This window comes from Oryctolagus cuniculus, chromosome 4 (assembly GCF_051225735.1).
Source record: "Oryctolagus cuniculus isolate XC-2025 breed Fujian yellow rabbit chromosome 4, ASM5122573v1, whole genome shotgun sequence".
In the NCBI taxonomy this organism is placed as follows: domain Eukaryota; kingdom Metazoa; phylum Chordata; class Mammalia; order Lagomorpha; family Leporidae; genus Oryctolagus; species Oryctolagus cuniculus.
In genome coordinates, this window is record NC_142870.1 from 5,923,317 (window position 1) to 5,941,739 (window position 18,423).

The 18,423-nt window shown below is 43.9% G+C and overlaps 1 protein-coding gene across 2 annotated transcripts in view; it reads left to right on the plus strand.

Moving 5' to 3' along the window:
* Positions 1 to 18,423, plus strand: part of BRWD1 (bromodomain and WD repeat domain containing 1) — a 126,139-nt gene that overhangs the window by 62,318 nt on the left and 45,398 nt on the right. For both annotated transcript variants that reach the window (XM_051833556.3, XM_089330547.1), the window contains exons 21-25: positions 376 to 507; positions 5,591 to 5,685; positions 9,832 to 10,021; positions 13,448 to 13,573; positions 13,678 to 13,785. In XM_051833556.3, the coding sequence (XP_051689516.3) occupies positions 376 to 507; positions 5,591 to 5,685; positions 9,832 to 10,021; positions 13,448 to 13,573; positions 13,678 to 13,785 (651 nt within the window). The remainder of the gene's footprint in view (positions 1 to 375; positions 508 to 5,590; positions 5,686 to 9,831; positions 10,022 to 13,447; positions 13,574 to 13,677; positions 13,786 to 18,423) is intronic.

Here is an 18,423-nt window from a genome sequence, read left to right on the forward strand (position 1 = left end):
CCAACTGGCTGCAGTGGCTGGAGCTGTGCCGATCTGAAGGCAGGAGCCAGGAGCTTCTTCTGGGTCTCTTGGTGGGTGTAGGGGCCCAAGGACTTGGGCCATCTACTACTACTGCTTTTCCCAGGCCATAGTAGAGAGCTGGATCAGAAGTGGAGCAGCCGGGACTCTAACCGACGCCCATATGGGATGCCAGCACTGCAGATGGTGGCTTTACCTGCTACACCACAGTGCCTACACCACAGCGCTGGCCCCAGATATTTCTTTTTTAATCCTGCATATTTTGACTGAAGTCCTTTCGGGAACTAATAGAAGAGCCATTTTTTTGACGCTGGCCTTACTTTGGTGTTGATTTTCATTCTCATGTTTATCTTTCAGACAGATTCAGTGGTGTTGGTGTCCCAGTCAAGACAGAGGACATGTAGGCGTAAATACCCCAATTATGGCAGAAGAAATGTTGGCCGGCGTGACTTGTCTTCTGAAAATGAATCTTCAGGCTCTGTAAGACATGTGAGTGTTGTAAATCTAAAATATGTATGAAAATTTTAAATGTATTTAAATTCTGTACTTTGAACTTACCCCATGTTTATATGAAATTATAGTATTCTGTAGAGATTACAGTGAAATTTCATGATGCAAATTTTTTAAAATAAAAGATAAGAGCTTTGTTGATTGTCACACCCTATATGTGTATACAGTCCACTAGTTTTGTTATAGGGACTGTTGTGTCATCATTACCATAATTCAGGTTTTTGAAAGAAATTTATTTTTAGGGGCTGACACTGTGGCATAGTAGTTAAGCCTCCCCAGCGGCATTGGCATCCCCTATAGGCTTCGGATCGACTCCTGTCTGTGGCACTTTTTTTTTTTTTTTAATTTAATTTTATTTATTTGACAGGTAAAGTTACAGAGAGAGAGAGAGAGAGAGAGGAGAGAGAGAAAGGTGTTCCTTCTGTTGGTTCCCTCCCTAAATGGCTGCAACAGCCGGAGCTGTGCCGATCCCAAGCCAGGAGCCAGGTGCCTCTTCCTGGTCTCCCATGGGGGTGCAGGGGCCCAAGCGCCTGGACCATCCTCTACTGCTTTCCCGGGCCACAGCAGAGAGCTGGACTGGAAGAAGAGCAACCGGGACTAGAACTGGTGCCCATATGGGATGCTGGCGCCACAGGTGGACGATTAACCTAGTGTGCCATGACGCCGGCCCCTGTGGCACTTCTGATCCAACTCTCCATTGGTGGCCTGGGAAAGCAGTGGAAGATGGCCCAAGCCCCTGGGCCCCTGTACCCACAGGGTAGCCCTAGAAGAAATTCCTCCTTGCTCCTGACTTCTGATTGGCTTAGTTCTGGCAATTGTGGAGTGAACCAAAGCATAGAAAACCTCTCTGTCTTCCTCTCTCTCTAGGTAATTCTGCCTCTCAATTGAATAAATATTTTTTTTAAAGATTTATTTATTTTGGAAGCCAGAGTTACAGAGAAATAGGGAGAGAGAGATCTTTCCATCTGCTGTCACTCCCCAGATGGTCACAGTGGTCAGCACTGGGCCAGGCGGAAGCCAGGAGATAGCAGTTCCATCAGTCTCATGTGGGTGGCAGGGGCCCAAGCAGTTGAGCCATCTTCTGCTTTTCCCAGGCTATTATCAAGGAGCTCATTTGGAAGTGGAGCAGCCAAGACATGAACTGGCTCCTGTTTGAGATGCCAGGATTGCTGGCCTTAGCTTTATCCTTGTGCCACAATGCTGGCCACTCAAAGAATATAAACTTTTGAGTGTTCTATAGCTTACAGTGTATGATTTAGGGAATTTGATAACTTATTTACTTATTTATAACTTGGAATAAAGGGTTACAGATTCTGGATTTGGGAGGAAGTAATACCCTCGTGAGTAAAGTATATAATTTGAAAACACTGAGTTTGCTATGCAACTCTGTTCTGACCACTGCCACTCAATGCCCTTGAGTTTGTCTAACATTGTGGACACTGTGGGATGCTTTCCTAAAGTCTTGCATAGGAGACCATTGTAGAGAGGCTAATGTAGTATAGGAGGATTAGTACTGTTCATGTGGAGGCACTGAAGTTAACGTTTAGTATTATTAGGAGTATACAAAGTCACAGGATAAGAATGATATGTAACAACTGCTTTAAAAAATAACCATTAATGCATTCTATTATGCCAGGCACACTGTTTGAAATGCCTTATACATTATCCAGTTTTCATTTTTTCAATAAGTAAGAGTTAAGGCAGTTGAGGAAACTGAGGTGCAGGTGTAGAGTTTCAGGAATTTCTGGAATTTGCATAAAAGGTTAGCATCATGACATCAAAGCACAGCCTCTGCCCTCCTGTTTACTTGAGGATTTGGAGAAATTACACTTTCCATTTTTATATAATTTTAGACAAGATTTCAAGAATAATAAATCCCTCTATAATCTTCACTGTGAATGCTGTCATTCTTCTGTGTGTATGAATTGTTTTTCTGATCATTTTCTGAGTTGCTTGTACATTTGCCCCTGTGTATTTCCAAAAAAACAAGGTTTATTCTCTGGTATTACCATCATTATCAAAATCAGGAAGTAAACGTCAATACATTTTTGAGAACTCTATAGATCTTATTCACGTTTCACCATTGGTCCAGTAGTCTTCATAGCAAAAAGGAAATCTTAGATCATATGTTGCATTCAGTTAGTTACCTTCAATCTAGTACAGATCCTCAGTTTTTTTTTTCCAGTATTATTGTCTGTGAAGATTTTGTACCAGGAATTTTGGTTAGTTTCACATTATACATGTTGACAGTGGGACTGTAGATAATAGTGTTGTTTCAGTGCATATTGTCAGAAGGGGGCTTTAATCAGGGTGCAGAACCAGGAATTCAACCCAGGGACTCTGCAATGGGATGTGGACTTCTGAATTGGTGTCTGACAACTAGGCCAGATGCCCATGTCTGGTGGTTGATTGGATGCTCACGTTGTCCAGGTTTCTGTTTAGAGAGTGTCTCTTCCCAGCTGCCCGTTTTCCCCTTTGCTTTCATTTTTCCTGTTAGTCACTGAACACTTGTATTCTGCCAGAAGAAATTGTGGACTCGGCTTGTAGTTTCTCTATCTTGCCACTGAAATTAGCCATTTCTCCAAAAAGTTTTACCGAGAGAATGTTACTTAACCAATATCTTGGCACTATGTTTGTTGCTACTGTGTTTCATTGCTTGAATTAATTTATTCTTTTTTAAGATTTATTTATTTATTTGAAAGACAGTTACAGAGAGAGAGGTCTTCCTTACACTGGTTCACTCTCCAGATAGCTGCAATAACTGGAGTTGTGCGAATCAGAAGCCAGGAGCCAGGAGCTTCTTCCAGGTCTCCCAGAAGGGTGCAGGGGCCCAAGGACTTGGGCCATCTTCTATTGCTTTCCCAGTCCATAGCAGAGAGCTGGATAGGAAGTGGAGTAGCAGAAATTTGAGGCAGTGCCCATATGGGATGCTGGCACTTTAGATGGCCGCTTTACCCGCTATGCCACAGTTCCGATCCTCATTGATTTTCAGTCCTTACAGCTGACTGACCAGGAAACATTCATGCTTTATGCAAAGACATGTCTTAATCTTTCTGTATCTCCATATCTGCTTTTGCTTATTCCAATTTTGATCTGATAACATGGTGTTTCAGCTGTTCCCCATAGTAAAGTCTGTTCTCTGGTTAGTTATTTATAATTTCTTTTTCTTTTTTTCTTTTCTTTCTTTTTTTGGACAGGCAGAGTGGACAGAGAGAGAGACAGAGAGAAAGGTCTTCCTTTGCCATTGGTTCACCCTCCAATGGCCGGCGCACTGCGCTGATCCGATGGCAGGAGCCAGGTATCCTGGTCTCCCATGGGGTGCATGGCCCAAGTACTTGGGCCATCCTCCACTGCACTCCCTGGCTACAGCAGAGAGCTGGCCTGGAAGAGGGGCAACCGGGATAGAATCCAGCGCCCCGACTGGGACTAGAACCCGGTGTGCCGGCACCACAAGGCGGAGGATTAGCCTAGTGAGCCGCGGCGCCGGCCAATTTCTTTTTCTTAATAGAATTTTATTAAAAGATTCATTTTATTTATTTGAAAGAGTTAGAGTTAGAGAGAAAGGTCTTCTATCTGCTGGTTCACTCCCCGGATGACCACAACGGCCAGAGTTGAGCTGATCAGGAGCCAGGAGCTTCTTTCAGGTCTCCCACTGAGGTGTAGGGGCCCAAGGACTTGAGCCATCTTCCACTGCTTTCCAAGGCCATAGCAGAGAGCTGGATTTTAAGTGGGGCAGCCGGGACTTGAACCAGAGTCCACATGGGTTGCCAGAGCTGCAGGCTGGGGCTTTAACTTTGTGCTACAGCGCCAGCCCCCTTAATAGAATTTTTAATGTTTTGTGTGGCTTAAGTTTTTAAAAATATTTGAGAGGCAGAGATAGCCAAGCAGAGAGGGGATAGAAAAGTAAAACAATGAGTACCTACACACCCTTTTTAGAGCAGCTAAAATCCAAAATATAACAACATTTACAGGGACTTAAATTTTTTTTACAGGATTGATTTATTTGTTTATTTGAAAGAATAACAGGCAGAGGTGGCAAGGTGGGGGTTGTCCATCTGCTGGTTTACTACCCAGATGTCTGCAATGGCTGGAGCTGGGCTGATCTGAATCCAGGAGCCAGGAGCTTCTTCCAGATCTCCCACGCGGGTGCAGAGGCCCAGGGACTTGGGCCATCACCATCTGCTTTCCCAAGCCATAGCAGAGAGCTGGATTGGAAGTGGAGCAGCCAGAACTTGATTGGCACCTATATGGGATGCAGGCACTGCAGGTGGCAGCTTTACTTGGTTTCCCACAGCATTGGCCCCAGTGACTTAATTTTTCTTTTAAAAAGATTGTTTATTTGAAAGGCAGAGTGAGAGAGATCTCTCCTCTGCTTCTCTCCTCAAATGCTTATAACAAGGGCCGGCACTTTGGTGCAATGTGACAGGGAGACCTCGAAGAAGTTCCTGGCTCCTGGCTTCAGATCAGCTCAGCTCTGGGTGTTGCAGTCATCTGGGGGAGTGAACCAGTGGATGGGAGACCTCTTTCTCTCTCTCTCTGTAACTCTGTAATTCAAATAAATAGAATAAATATATGGAAAAAAAAAAGGCAAATGCTTGTAACAGTGAGGTGAGGCTGGGCGAAGTGAGGAGCCAGGAACTCAAGTGTTTGAGCCGTCCTCTGCTTCCTAGGGCACGTTGCTTAGGAAGTGGGTTCAAAGAGCAGCCGCGATATGACTGGGCGCTTTGATGTGTGATGCTCGTGGCTGATGTAGGTGTCCCAAGCAGCAGCGTAACTACTGTGCCATAACAACTGTCCCTTACAAGGACTTTATTAAAATCCCATTCTGTCACCCTTCATTTGGTTTTGTTGTTTTGATGAATAGTGGATGGGTTAAAAATTCTCTTTTGCTTTATGCCTTGGTAAGAAAAAGGATGTAGTGAAGAGGGTTGCTTTTTAAGTGTATCTAATCATATGTTAACTGATAATCATACGTGTTTCCTAGATGGGATGACTGTGAAGATTTTTTGATGTGTTATTTAACTTCAGAGATCAAGCTTTTTTTCCCTCTCTTGCAAATTAGGAGACTTCCTGTGATCAGAGTGAAGGTTCTTGTTCTTCAGAAGAAGACGAATGGAAAAGTGATAGAAAAAGTGACAGTTTCAGTGAAAGTTCAAGGTATCTGTTTTTAATTTTTCTGACCTTTTAAGCATTTTAGTTATAACGGAACTGTACTTGAAATGGAATTCCAGAAGTGAGAGTTTCCACTTGACTCTTAGCACTGACATTTAAACCTTAGCACACTTAGCACTGAGATTCAAATTTATTTAAAAGAAGCAAACTGTATTAACTGCTATTAAGGAAATATTTTTTGGATTCTTAGTTGACTGTCAGTGTTTCAGTCAGCCATGTTGGTCTGCATTTAAAAGGAGTAATAACAAAGTTTGTATTGTAACACCATCCATGTATTATTTGTAACTATGCATAGAAAAATTCCTGTCCTAAATGTCACTTAGTCATCTGCTTTCATGTTAATTACTTTGCTCCAAACCATAGTCATGTAGTCATGTACTTCTTGTTTTCTTTCCTGTTGTCTTTTTTTTTTTTTTAAAGATTTATTCATTTATCTGAAAAGTAGAGTTACAGAGAGGCAGAGGCAGAGAGAGAGAGAGGTCTTCCATCTGCTGGTTCACACCCCCGTTGGCCGCAGTGGCTGGAGCTGCACTGATCCGAAGCCAGGAGCTTCCTGCAGGCCGTCCACCGTGGTGCAGAGGCCCAAGGACTGGGCCATCCTGCACTGCTTTCCCAGGTGCACTAGCAGAGAGCTGGATCAGAAGTGGAACAGTCAGGACTCGAACCAGCACCCATGTGAGATGTTGGCACTGCAGGCGACAGCTTTACCGCTGGCCCCTCCTGTTGTCTTTTACTTCATTATAATTAGGACCTGGCATGATTTTTGTATAACCTAATTTCATATTTTGGTTTTAAAAAGTTTAGTTGAAAGGCAAAGAGAGAAGGAAAGAGGGAGAAAGATCTTCTGTCTATTGGTTCCCTCCCCCGAATGGCCACACAGCTGGGACTGGGCCAGGCTGAAGCCAGGAGCTCCATGTGGATCTTCCACGTGGGGATCAGGAGCCCCATACTTGAGTCATCTGCTGCTGCCTTCCTAGGATCATTAGTGGGATGCTGGTTTAGAAGCAGAGTACCTGGGACTTGAAGTGGTGCTCTGATATGATGGTGGTGTCACAAGCATCAGTCCAACCTACTACAGCAGAATGTCAGCCCCTGTCTTAGCTTTTTAAGTTTAGTTTTATATTATGGTGATACACATAATGCAGAAACATTATCTTAACCATTTTAGAGTGTGTAGTTTAGCAGAGTTACATTCACTTTGTTGCGCAGTTTCTAGAACAATGTTCCTCTTGCAAAAGTGAAATCCTTTACCAGTTTCACAATAACCCCCCCAAGCTCTTGGCAACCACCCTTTGCTTTCTGATTTGATAATCATTATCTTTTAATTTGCCTTTTCTTGACTTCCACATATTTATTTATTTAGTAAATATAAATTTCCAAAGTATAGTTTATTGGCTTTCCCCCCATATTTTCCCTCCCACTTGCACCCCTCCCATCTCCCGCTCCCTCTCCCATTCTATTCACATCAAGATTCATTTTCAATTATCTTCATATACAGAAGATCGATATAAAGTAAAGATTTCATCAGTTTGCACCCACACAGAAACACAAAGTGTAAAATACTGTTTCAGTGCTAGTTATAGCATTACTTCACATTGGACAACACATTAAGGACAGATCCCACATGAGAATAAGTACACAGTGACTCATGTTGTTGACTTAACAATTTGACACTCTTGTTTATGGCGTTAGTAATCTCCCTAGGCTCTAGTCATGAGTTGCCAAGGCCATGGAAGCCTTTTGAGTTCGCTGACTTCGATCTTATTCTGACAGGGTCATAGTCAAAGTGGAAGTTCTTTCCTCCCTTCAGAGAAAGGTACCTCCTTTGATGGCCTGTTCTTTCCACTGGGATCTCACTCACAGAGATCTTTCATTTAGGCTTTTTTTTTTTTTTTTTTTTTTTTTTTGCCAGAGTGTCTTAGCTTTCCATGCCTAAAATACTCTCAAGGGGTCTTCAGCCAGATCTGAATGCCTTAAGGACCGATACAATCCCATCAAGGTGGCATGTACCAATGCCATCTCACTAGTTCAAGTGATCAATTTCAGTTCACAATTGATCACACTGATAGGTCTAAGAGTCAAAGGATCACACAAACAAGACTAGTGTCTGCTAATACTAACTGATAGGATCAAAAAGGGAGAGAACGATCCATCATGGGAAGCGGGATACACAGCAGACTCATAGAATGGCAGATGTCCTAAATAGCACTCTGGCCTCTTGACTTTATTTGTAAAGAGCAAAAGCTTCTGTAATTTTTAAAAAAAGATTTATTTATTTACTTCAGAAGCAGTTACAGAGGGAGAGACAGAGAGGTCTTCCACTTGCTGATTTACTTGTCAAATGGCTGCAGTGGTTGGAGCTGCACTGATTCAAAGCCTGGAGCCAGGAGCTTCCTTTGGGTCTTCCACATGTGTGCAGGGGCCCAAGCACTTGAGCCGTCTTACGCTGCTTTTCCAGGCCATCAACGGGGAGCTGGATTGGAAGTGGAAAAGCTAGGACTCTAACCGGCACCCATATGGGATACCAGTGCTTCAGGCGGATACTTAGCCCATTGTGATTGTTGAAAATATTTATTTATTTGAAAAACAGAATCACAGAGAGAGAGAGAGAGAGAGAGAGATGGTTCACTCCCCAGATGGCCGCAGTGGCTGGAGCTACAGCAATATGTAGCCAGGAGCCAGGAACTCTCTCTGGGTCTCCCACGTAAGTGGAGGGGCCCAGGGACTTGAGCCATTTTCCACTGCTTTCCCAGGCCACAGCAGAGAGCTGGATTGAAAGTGAGCAGCCAGGGCTGGCGCCGTGGCGTAGCGGGTAGAGTGATAAATAAATAAGTCTTTAAAAAAACAACAAAAAAATGAAGGAGCCGGGACTTGAACTGACACCCATGTGGGATGCCGCACTTCAGGTGGCGGCTTTTACCTGCTATGCCACAGCACCAGTCCAACCTACTGTAATATTTATATGCAGTTCTTTTTTACGTTTTAGAAATGAGTTTAAAAACATGGGTTTTTGTGTGTCTGATTTAAGTAGATTGAGAAGTGTATGGTTGAAACTTGGGCAGGAATAGGCCCAATAGAGAGACCTTTAACGTCTGTATCTCTGTTTGATGATGTTAATAATAGCTCAGGGGCTTGTTTTGTTTTCATTGCTTTCTTCTTTGGTGTTGTATATGCTCCAGGTGTGTCAATGATTAGCTCTTTTCTTGAATTTCTGTCATTAGGGAATTCCCTGCCTTGAAAAAAATATCACAATACAACTTTGTTTTTGAAGTCATGCTTCCCTTGGACTTCCCAGTGTATTTATTGATGGCTTCTGATTCCAATTAAAATGCCTCGTCTATACCTCAGCCTCCAGTAATGTGGTGGAGGGGGTCAGCTCTTGGTGTTTTGTGAGATCTCTTCTTATGCCTTTGGGCCTCATAATTTGAAGGAGGAGTTATTGGTTGGCTGCAGATGTTTTTTTCCGTTAGACCTCACCTGTAGTTTACTTGTGAAAAATTCTGAAACTTACATTTCTTTCTGGTTTCCAACATCAGTGGAGATTTCTCTTTTTTTTTTTTTTTTTTTTTATTTTTATTTTTTTGACAGGCAGAGTGGACAGTGAGAGAGAGAGAGAGACAGAGAGAAAGGTCTTCCTTTTGCCGTTGGTTCACCCTCCAATGGCCGCCGCGGCCGGCGCGCTGCTGCCGGCGCACCGCGCTGATCCGATGGCAGGAGCCAGGAGCCAGGTGCTTTTCCTGGTCTCCCATGGGGTGCAGGGCCCAAGCACCTGGGCCATCCTCCACTGCACTCCCGGGCCACAGCAGAGAGCTGGCCTGGAAGAGGGGCAACCGGGACAGAATCCGGCGCCCCGACCGGGACTAGAACCCGGTGTGCCGGCGCCGCTAGGCGGAGGATTAGCCTAGTGAGCCGCGGCGCCGGCCGGAGATTTCTCTTTTTTGCCATCTTTGTTGTGATCCTCTGTCGTTTCATTCTTCACTGTTAGTGTGGGGAGGGTGTTCCATGTACATCTGCCTAGGATCCTCCTTCCTGCTCTGTCCCTCCTCTTCTCTCCCCGTAAGGTGTTTCATTAGCTTGCTGTCAGTGCTTAGATTCCGATTCCATATTCCTTACGACATTCCCCTTCTCCAGTGACTCTTCATCCAGATATTCCGATTGGACAGCCGATGCAGGCATCAATTTACAGCCTCCTTTACGAATGTCCTGTCGTCGACGAATTACCAGGTTCTGTAGTAGTTCAGAAGATGAAATGTCTACTGAGAATTTATCACCTCCAAAAAGACGACGGAAGAGAAAGAAAGATAGTAAACCTAAAAAAGAGGTAAGAAAAGTTACACATCTTGTGATTTGGTAGTTGTTTTTAGCTGTTATTTATACTCCTGTGGAAGCGGTGTGTGGAAATGTCGCCTTTCTACTTTGTGCTTATTGACTAGTAGGGCTGGTGTTTTTTGCAAAAATGAAAGAAGTAGAAGGAAGGAGAGGGTTGAGGAAGAAGGGAAGTTAGTATTGTTATCTTAGAATTGTACCTATGAAATACATGAAATCTGTTCTCTTTATATTAATAAAAATTAAATAAAGTAGCATTGAGTAAGATACAAAGTAACATGTATATATGCTTTTTATAGAAGTGTTCTTTTTTACTTTTAGATCTATTTTGAAAGAGTTGGCAGCGAGAGAGGGAGAGATGTCCTTCATCTGTTGGTTCACTCCCCAAATGACCACAGCAGCCAGAGCTAGGCTAGGCCAAAACTAGCACCCAGGAGCTTCAGCTTGGATGGCAGGGGCCCAAACACTTGAGCCATCTTCTACTGCTTTCCCCAGGCCATTAGGAGAGAGCTGGATTGGAAGTGGAGCTGCTGGGATATGAACCGTTGCTCCATGTGGGAGACCAGTATTGCAGGTCTTACTTGCTGCACCACAATGCTGGCCCCAAAAGGCTACTTTATTACTGACACTTTTACATCAGTACTGTTTTGGATTTGACTGGTAAACCTTTTCATAAAAAAAATTTAAAGGGAAAGCTCTGTTTTACCCAGAATTGCACTTTAGCGCTTGTTTGTCTCCTTTTAATTTCAACACCACACATAGACTTCAAGACAATTTGAGATACTTTCTTATTTTGTCTGTTAATGCCATTTTTAGTTATTGTTTTAGATGTCATCGTCATACTCTTCTCTTGATTTTGCTTTTTTCTTCTGTTACACAAGGGTACTTCAAAATGTTTGCAGAAAATGGAAGTTAGTGCAAATAATTTTGAAGTCATTCATATAAGGCTATTCAGAAAGTTCATAGCCCGTGTGGATTTAAACAATATGCATAGATTCAAAATTTTTTCTTTTTGCCAAACTTACCCTTTTCTTTTTAAAAATATCTATTTATTTGAAAGTTACAGAGAGATAGATATCCACTATCCACTGGTTCACTCCCCAGATGGCTGCAGTGGTCAAGGCTGGGCCAGGCTGAAGCCAGGAGTCAGGAACTCCATCTGGTTCTCTCTTGTGGATAGCAGGGGCCCAAGTCCTTGGGCCACCTTCTGCTGCTTTACCAGGCACATTAACAGGGAACTGGACTGAAAGAGGAGCACCCAGGACTAAAAGGAGCACCACCCAGGTGTGGCAGACAGCACCTTAACCCTCTATACCACAATGCCAACCCCCAAACTTTTAATTTGATTTTTCCATGAACTTTCTGAAGTACCCTCATATGTATGTTGTATGGGATTATCTTGTGTGGGTAGTCACTTTTTTAATGGTGTTAAATTTTTGTATTTGTTGTCCATTGTGTAACAAATTACCCAGAATCTTCGGTTTACAAGAATAAACATTTACTATTCTTTGATCTGGTAGATTGTCTGGCCCTGGTGTGGTCAGCTGAGGGCATGAGTAGGCCTGAGTGATGGTCTTCCCTTGCTTATTCACATGCCAGTTGTCTGTGACCTCAGTTTGTTTTCATGTGTGTATCTCCTTGAGACTGGCCGCTTGAGTGTCCTCAGAGTGAGAGGTCCAGAATGAGCAAAGAAGTGCTCTGTTGATTTTCATGGCTCACTGTTAAAGTGGCACAGGGTGCTTCTGAGTCACTGAGTCCTGCTCATACCAGGAGGACGGGGCATAATGTCCACCTCTTGAAGGGGACTGGAGGACGATCAAGAAGTTGGTGGTCACGTTTTAGAATCACTAGTTTCAGAACCTCAGATCAAGAGGCACTTGTTGCAGAATAGAGTTTTTACCACAATAGGCTATATGTGGGAGAGGAGTTAGGTTGGTAATTAGCCCCCTACCATGGTGTGAAAAGTGGCATGAAGAACCTACCAGAAAATTTGGAGATGATGCTAGAAAAGTTCCAGGTAGGTCTGCAGTGCTTTTAGAAGTAATATCCTGGGGCCGGCGCTGTGGCTCACTTGGCTAATCCTCCGTCTGTGGCACCAGAATCCCATACGGGCTCCGGTTCTAGTCCCGGTTGCTCCTCTTCTAGTCCAGCTCTCTGCTGTGGCCCAGGAAGGCAGTGGAGGATGGCCCAAGTCCTTGGGCTCTGCACCCGCATGGGAGACCAGGAGGAAGCACCTGGCTCCTGGCTTCGGATCGTTGTAGCTCTGGCTGTGGCAGCCATTTGGGGGGTGAACCAGCGGAAGGGAGACCTTTCTCTCTGTCTCTCTCACTAACTGTCAAATAAAAAAAAAGTAATATCCTTGGGGCCAGCACTGTGGCTCAGCAGGTTAAATCACCACCCTGAAGTGCCAGCATCCCATATGGCCTTTGGAAATCCCACTGGGTCCATTTAGGGAATGAACCAGTGAATGAAAGATTTTTCTAATTCTCAAATAATTCTTTCAAAAAAAAAAAGTAATATATTCGAGTGTATGTTATGGAACCAAATGTCTTTGTTGGTTAAAAACTAATTATTGGAAACATAAACCTTAGAACGTACATGTGGAAAAATAGTCATTCTGGTGCTGGCATATTGGCTCAGTGGGCTAAGCTGCAGCTCACGCAAGCATCCTGTGTTGGAGCGCCGTTGCTAGTCCCAGCTACTCTGCTTCCAGTCCAGCTCACTGCTCATGTGTCTGGGAAGGAAGTGGAAGATGGCCCAAGTATTTGGGCCATTACCACTTGTGGGAGTGGGAGTGACCCTGATGGAGTTCCTGCTTCTGGTTTTGGCCTGGCTGAGCCCTGACTGTTGGAGCCATTTTGGCAGTGAACCAGCAGATGAAAGCTGTGTCTTTGATGTGCTGCCTTGCAAATTTAAATAAATAAATGTTAAAAAAAAAATAGGCATTCCGAATTGTAAAGATTTATTTTTTTTTCAGTTAAACACTGGCTGTTTTTCTTTCCTTTTCTTTTCTTTCTTTCTTTTTTTCTTTTCTTTTCTTTTTTTTTTTTTTGAGATTTATTTACTTACTTGAAAGGCAGAGTTATAAAGAAAGATGGAGAGATACACAAAGTGCTCTTCCATACGCTGGTTCACTCTTCGAATGGTTGTAGTGGCCTGGGTGGGGCCAGGCAAGCCGGAACCTGCAACTCTGTCTAGGCCTCCCAGGTGGGTGGCAGGGCCCGAGTACTGGGGCCCTTCTGCTGCTTTTCCAGGTGTGTTACGAGGAGCTGGATTAGAGGTGGAACAGCTTGCACTAGAACTGGTGCTCCTATCTAGATGCTGGCATGCTGGCGTTGCCAGAGACAGCTTAACCTGCTGGGCCGCAGTGCCAGCCCCAAGCGCTCTCTATACTAAACATTTTGTCTCTTTGCTTTGGCAGAATTTGCGTAGAATGACTCCAGCAGAGCTAGCAAATATGGAGCATTTATATGAATTTCATCCTCCAGTGTGGATAACTGACACAGCACTTCGAAAGTCTCCTTTTGTTCCTCAGATGGGTGATGAGGTGAGAATAATGAATGTTAAAAATATCAGTGTGGAACAAGAAACAAAATTTGTATTGCTGTTTAGGTTTCTATTAATTTTGGAACCTATACTTCCCTTTTCTAGGTAATATATTTTCGACAGGGTCATGAAGCTTATATTGAAGCAGTCAGAAGAAACAACATTTATGAACTAAACCCTAACAAGGAGCCATGGAGAAAAATGGATCTTCGGGTAGGATAATGGTGTAGAATCATTGAATCAGTAGCATATCAAGAGTATGATGATGGTAAACTATTAAACATCAACAGATTTGCAAAATGCTCATCTTGAACAATCTATGTCTGGATTTCAGGTTTTCTTCACAGCAAAATAAACTTATTTTTAAATTCCATCTTCCATGAATTTAAAAGAATTACTCTCGTATCTCAATAACTTAGTTATAAATCCATTTCAAAACATCTTAGAAACACACTTCTTTGGTTTTTACTTATTTAATTTGAGAGGCTGAGAGGCAGAGAGATAGTGCTTCCACTGAACCCTGATAACTCCCCTCTGGGATGCAGATTTTAAGATTTATTTATTTATTTGAATATCAGAGCTACAGAGAGGGAGAGACAGAGCTACCTTTCACCCACTGGTTCACTCCCTAATGGCTGCAGTGGCCAGGGCTGTGTCAAGCTAAAGCCAGGCACTACATCTCTATCTCCCATGTGGATATAGGGTTGGGCCATCTTCTGCTTTCCGCAGTCCATAAGCAGGGAGCTGGATTGGAAGCAGAGCAGCTGGGACACGAAACAGTGCCCATATGGATCCCTGCATTGCAGGCAGAGGCTTTTACCTGATAGGCTATGTTCTCTGGGATGCTGTCTTAGTCCCTAGAACTCCTTCCTGCCTCTGGGATCATGCTTAGTTTCTCTCTTTCCTACTTTTAAATAAAACAGTCCTGCTATAAGCTGCCAAGCCTTAAAATCCAGTGGGGGCTGGCGCCGCGGCTCAATAGGCTAATCCTCCACCTAGTGGTGCCGGCACACTGGGTTCTAGTCCTGGTTGCCCCTCTTCCAGGCCAGGTCTCTGCTCTGGCCCGGGACTGCAGTGGAGGATGGCCCAAGTGCTTGGGCCCTGCACCCCATGGGAGACCAGGAGAAGCACCTGGCTCCTGCCTTCGGATCAGCGCAGTGCGCCAGCCGCGGCAGCCATTGGAGGGTGAACCAACGGCAAAGGAAGACCTTTCTGTCTGTCTCTCTCACTGTCCACTCTGCTTGTCAAAACAAACAAACAAACAAACAAACCACCAAACAAACAAAAAGATCCAGTGGGATGGTGTATCTGTCGATGGGTATGCAATTTTTACGTTGCTGATTGATGTGTAAAAGGTTAAGTGTGGCAATATGGAGTCTCTCTGAGGAAGCCAGTGCGTGGCACTATATATGAGGCTAAGTCAGAAAGTTCATGGAAAACCATAATTAAAGATGTGGGTTTATTTTGGTGGACAAAAGTCTGTTGGTACAAAAAGCTTTTTTTTCCTTAGGTAGAAAATGATTGATGTACTATGAAAAAGCTCCGTGGATTAAAATTTTTTTTCTTGGCACCAGAATAATTCCAGATCTTAAAATTTCATTTTCTGTGAATTTTTAGAAGTACCTTCATAAATTTATTTGTTAATCTTTCTAAAAAGTTTATTTATTGTAAGTTTATTTTAAAGCTAGTCTGTCTCATATTTCCTTCCTTCGCTCCCTCCCCCTCACTTGTGCGTGCGTACACACACACACACAGAAAGTTGGAGGGATCTCCCATCCATTGGTTTGATCCTCAGATGCCTGTAACAGATAGCGTATTGCCAGCGCAGTCTAGGTTTTCTATCTGAGTGGTGGGGACCCGAGTAGTGGAGCCGTCACCACTGCCTCTCGGGCTGCACGTTAGCAGGAAGATGGCATTGGGAGTGGAGCCAGGAGTCAGATGCAGCGTTCTGGTTAGGGGTGCATGCAAGCTCCCCAAGTGGCTTTTTTTTTTTTATTTTTTTTATTTTTATTTTTTATTTTTTGACAGGCAGAGTGGACAGTGAGAGAGAGAGACAGAGAGAAAGGTCTTCCTTTGCCGTTGGTTCACCCTCCAATGGCCGCCGCGCTGCGGCCGGCGCACCGCGCTGATCTGATGGCAGGAGCCAGGAGCCAGGTGTTTCTCCTGGTCTCCCATGGGGTGCAGGGCCCAAGCACTTGGGCCATCCTCCACTGCACTCCCTGGCCACAGCAGAGAGCTGGCCTGGAAGAGGGGCAACCGGGACAGAATCCGGCGCCCTGACCGGCACTAGAACCCGGAGTGCCGGTGCCGCTAGGCAGAGGATTAGCCTAGTGAGCCGCGGCGCCGGCCCCCAAGTGGCTTCTTAACCACTGTGGCAAACACCTGCCTCTGTCGGTCTCAGAGATAGTTACAGCAAGACAGATTTCAGAAGAAGAGATGAAACCTTTCAGGAAAGAAAATAGGGAGTGTGGCTGAGCCGTGGAGAGGCTTGTGTTCCAAACAGGAGCGCCTGTGTGCGGTCCCACGTCTGGCTCCTGCTCCAGCGCTCTGCTATGCAGATCCTGTGGTGGTGCTCCTGCCACCATGTATGAGAGCTGGGTCAGGCTCCTGGTTTTGTCTCCTGGGCTTGGTCTGGAGCTGTGTGTGCCTGTCGGTAATGAAAAGTTGGATAGGAGCTTCTTATGTCTCTCAGCCTCTTTAAAAAATAAACAAAACAAAACATTAAAATTATAAAAAATTAGAATGAAGGTTTGACCTCAAGCATCATAAAATAAGGAAATAACTTTACCTTTCCAATATTTACTCAGTTTTTTACTTTTTAGTTTAAGAAAGAAAATACCACATATTAGTGAATAGCGAAGATTTTGTTTTGCCAGCAATTATTCAAATTGCTGATAAGCTGCATGAAGAGGTCCACACTTTGTATATATATGTATATATGTGTGTATATATATATGTATAATAATTGTTGAATGAGTGGTAGATACAGTTTCACAATGCATTACTAGGAAAGAAAGTGGGATGCAAATTGCTATTTGTTATAACAATTTTTAAATTAAAAAAAATTTATATAAGGGAGAGCTGGTGTTGTGATGTAATTGGTTAAGCCTTTGCCTGCAGTGCCAGCATCCCATATGGGCACTGGTTTGAGTCCCGTCTGCTTGGCTTCCAATCTAGCTCCTGCTTATGCATCTGGGAAAGCAGTGGAAAATCACCCAAGTCCTTAGGTCCTTACACTACATGGGAGACCTGGTAGAAGCGCCTGACTCCTGGTTTTGGCCTGGTCCAACCCAGGCTGTTAAAGTCATTTGGGGAGTGAACCAGCATGCAGAGGATCTCTCCCTCTCTTCCCTCTGTAACTCTGGCTTCAAATAAACAAAATAAAATCTTAAAAAAAATTTATAAAGAGAACAAACTTCATGTGTTTTGTATATACACTTTTAAGAATATAGTGATACTCCCCAACCTACCGTCCCTCCCACCCTCCTACTTTTTTTTTTTTAATTTTTATAATGATATGACATGCTTTGTTTCTTTTTTTAGAGATCTCTTTCTCTCTCTCTCTCTTCTTTTAAAAATGTGTTTCTTTTTTTATGTATTTATTTATTTGAAAGTTAGAGTTACAGAGAGAGAGAGAGAGAGAGAGAGAGAGAGGTCTTCCATGTGATGGTTCACTCCCCAGATGGCTGCAACGGCTGGAGCTGCGCTGATCTGAAGCCAGGAGCCAGGAGCTTCTTCCAGGTCTCCCACGCAGGTGCAGGGGCCCAAAGACTTGGGCAATCTGCTGCTGCTATCCCAGGCCACAGTGGAGAGCTGGATCAGAAGAGAATCAGCTGGGACTAGACCAGGTGCCCATATGGGATGCTGGCGCTTCAGGCCAAGGCGTTAACCTGCACCACAGCACTGGCCCCTTGTTTATTTCTTTTGGAAGTCAGTTACAGAGAGATAGGGAGAGATCTTCCATCTGCTGGTTCACTTCCCAAATGGCTGCAATGGCCAGGGGTGGGCCAATCCAGAGCCAGGAACCCTGAGCTGCTTCTGGGTCTCCCACCTGAATACAGGGGCCCAAGCCCTTGGGATGTCATCTGCTGTGTTCCCAGATACATTACCAGGGAGCTGGATGGGAAGTGGAGCAGCCGGAACTCTAACTGGCGCCCACATGGGGTACCAGCATTGCAGGCAGTGGCTTAACCTGTTACACCACAACACTGGCCTGTGAATGATAACCATTCTAGCTGGGGGGAGGTGAAATCTCATTGTGGTTTTTATTTGCATTTCCCTGATAGCTAGCGATCCTGAGCGTCGTCAGGTTTCTGTTGGCTATTTGTATTTCATCCTTTGAAAAATACCTGTTTGTATTGTTGCCCCATTTCTTAACAGGAATGCTTATTTTGTTGTTGAGTTTCTTGAGTTGTTTATATCCTGGATATTAATCCTTTATCAGCTATATAATTTGCGAATATTTTTTTCCCATTCTGTCTATTGCTTGTTGAGTATGTCCTTTGTCGTGCAGAAGCTTCTTAGCTTGATGTAATCCCTCTTGTCTATTTTTATCTTTATTGCCTGTGCATCTGGGGTCTTACCTGGAAAGTCTTTGCATATGTCAAAGTCTTAAAGAGTTTCCTTGATATTTTCCTCTAGTAATTTGATGGTTGCAGGTCTTAGATGTAGATTCCTGATCCATTGTGAGTTGATTTTTTTATAGGGTGTAAGGTAGGGGGTCTTGTTTCGTACTTCTACATGCATATATCCAATGTTCCCAACACTGTTTACTGAAGAGAGTATCCTTTCTCTTAAGGAGTGATTTTAGCTCTTTTGTAAAAGATTAGTTGGTGGATAAATTTCTAGGGT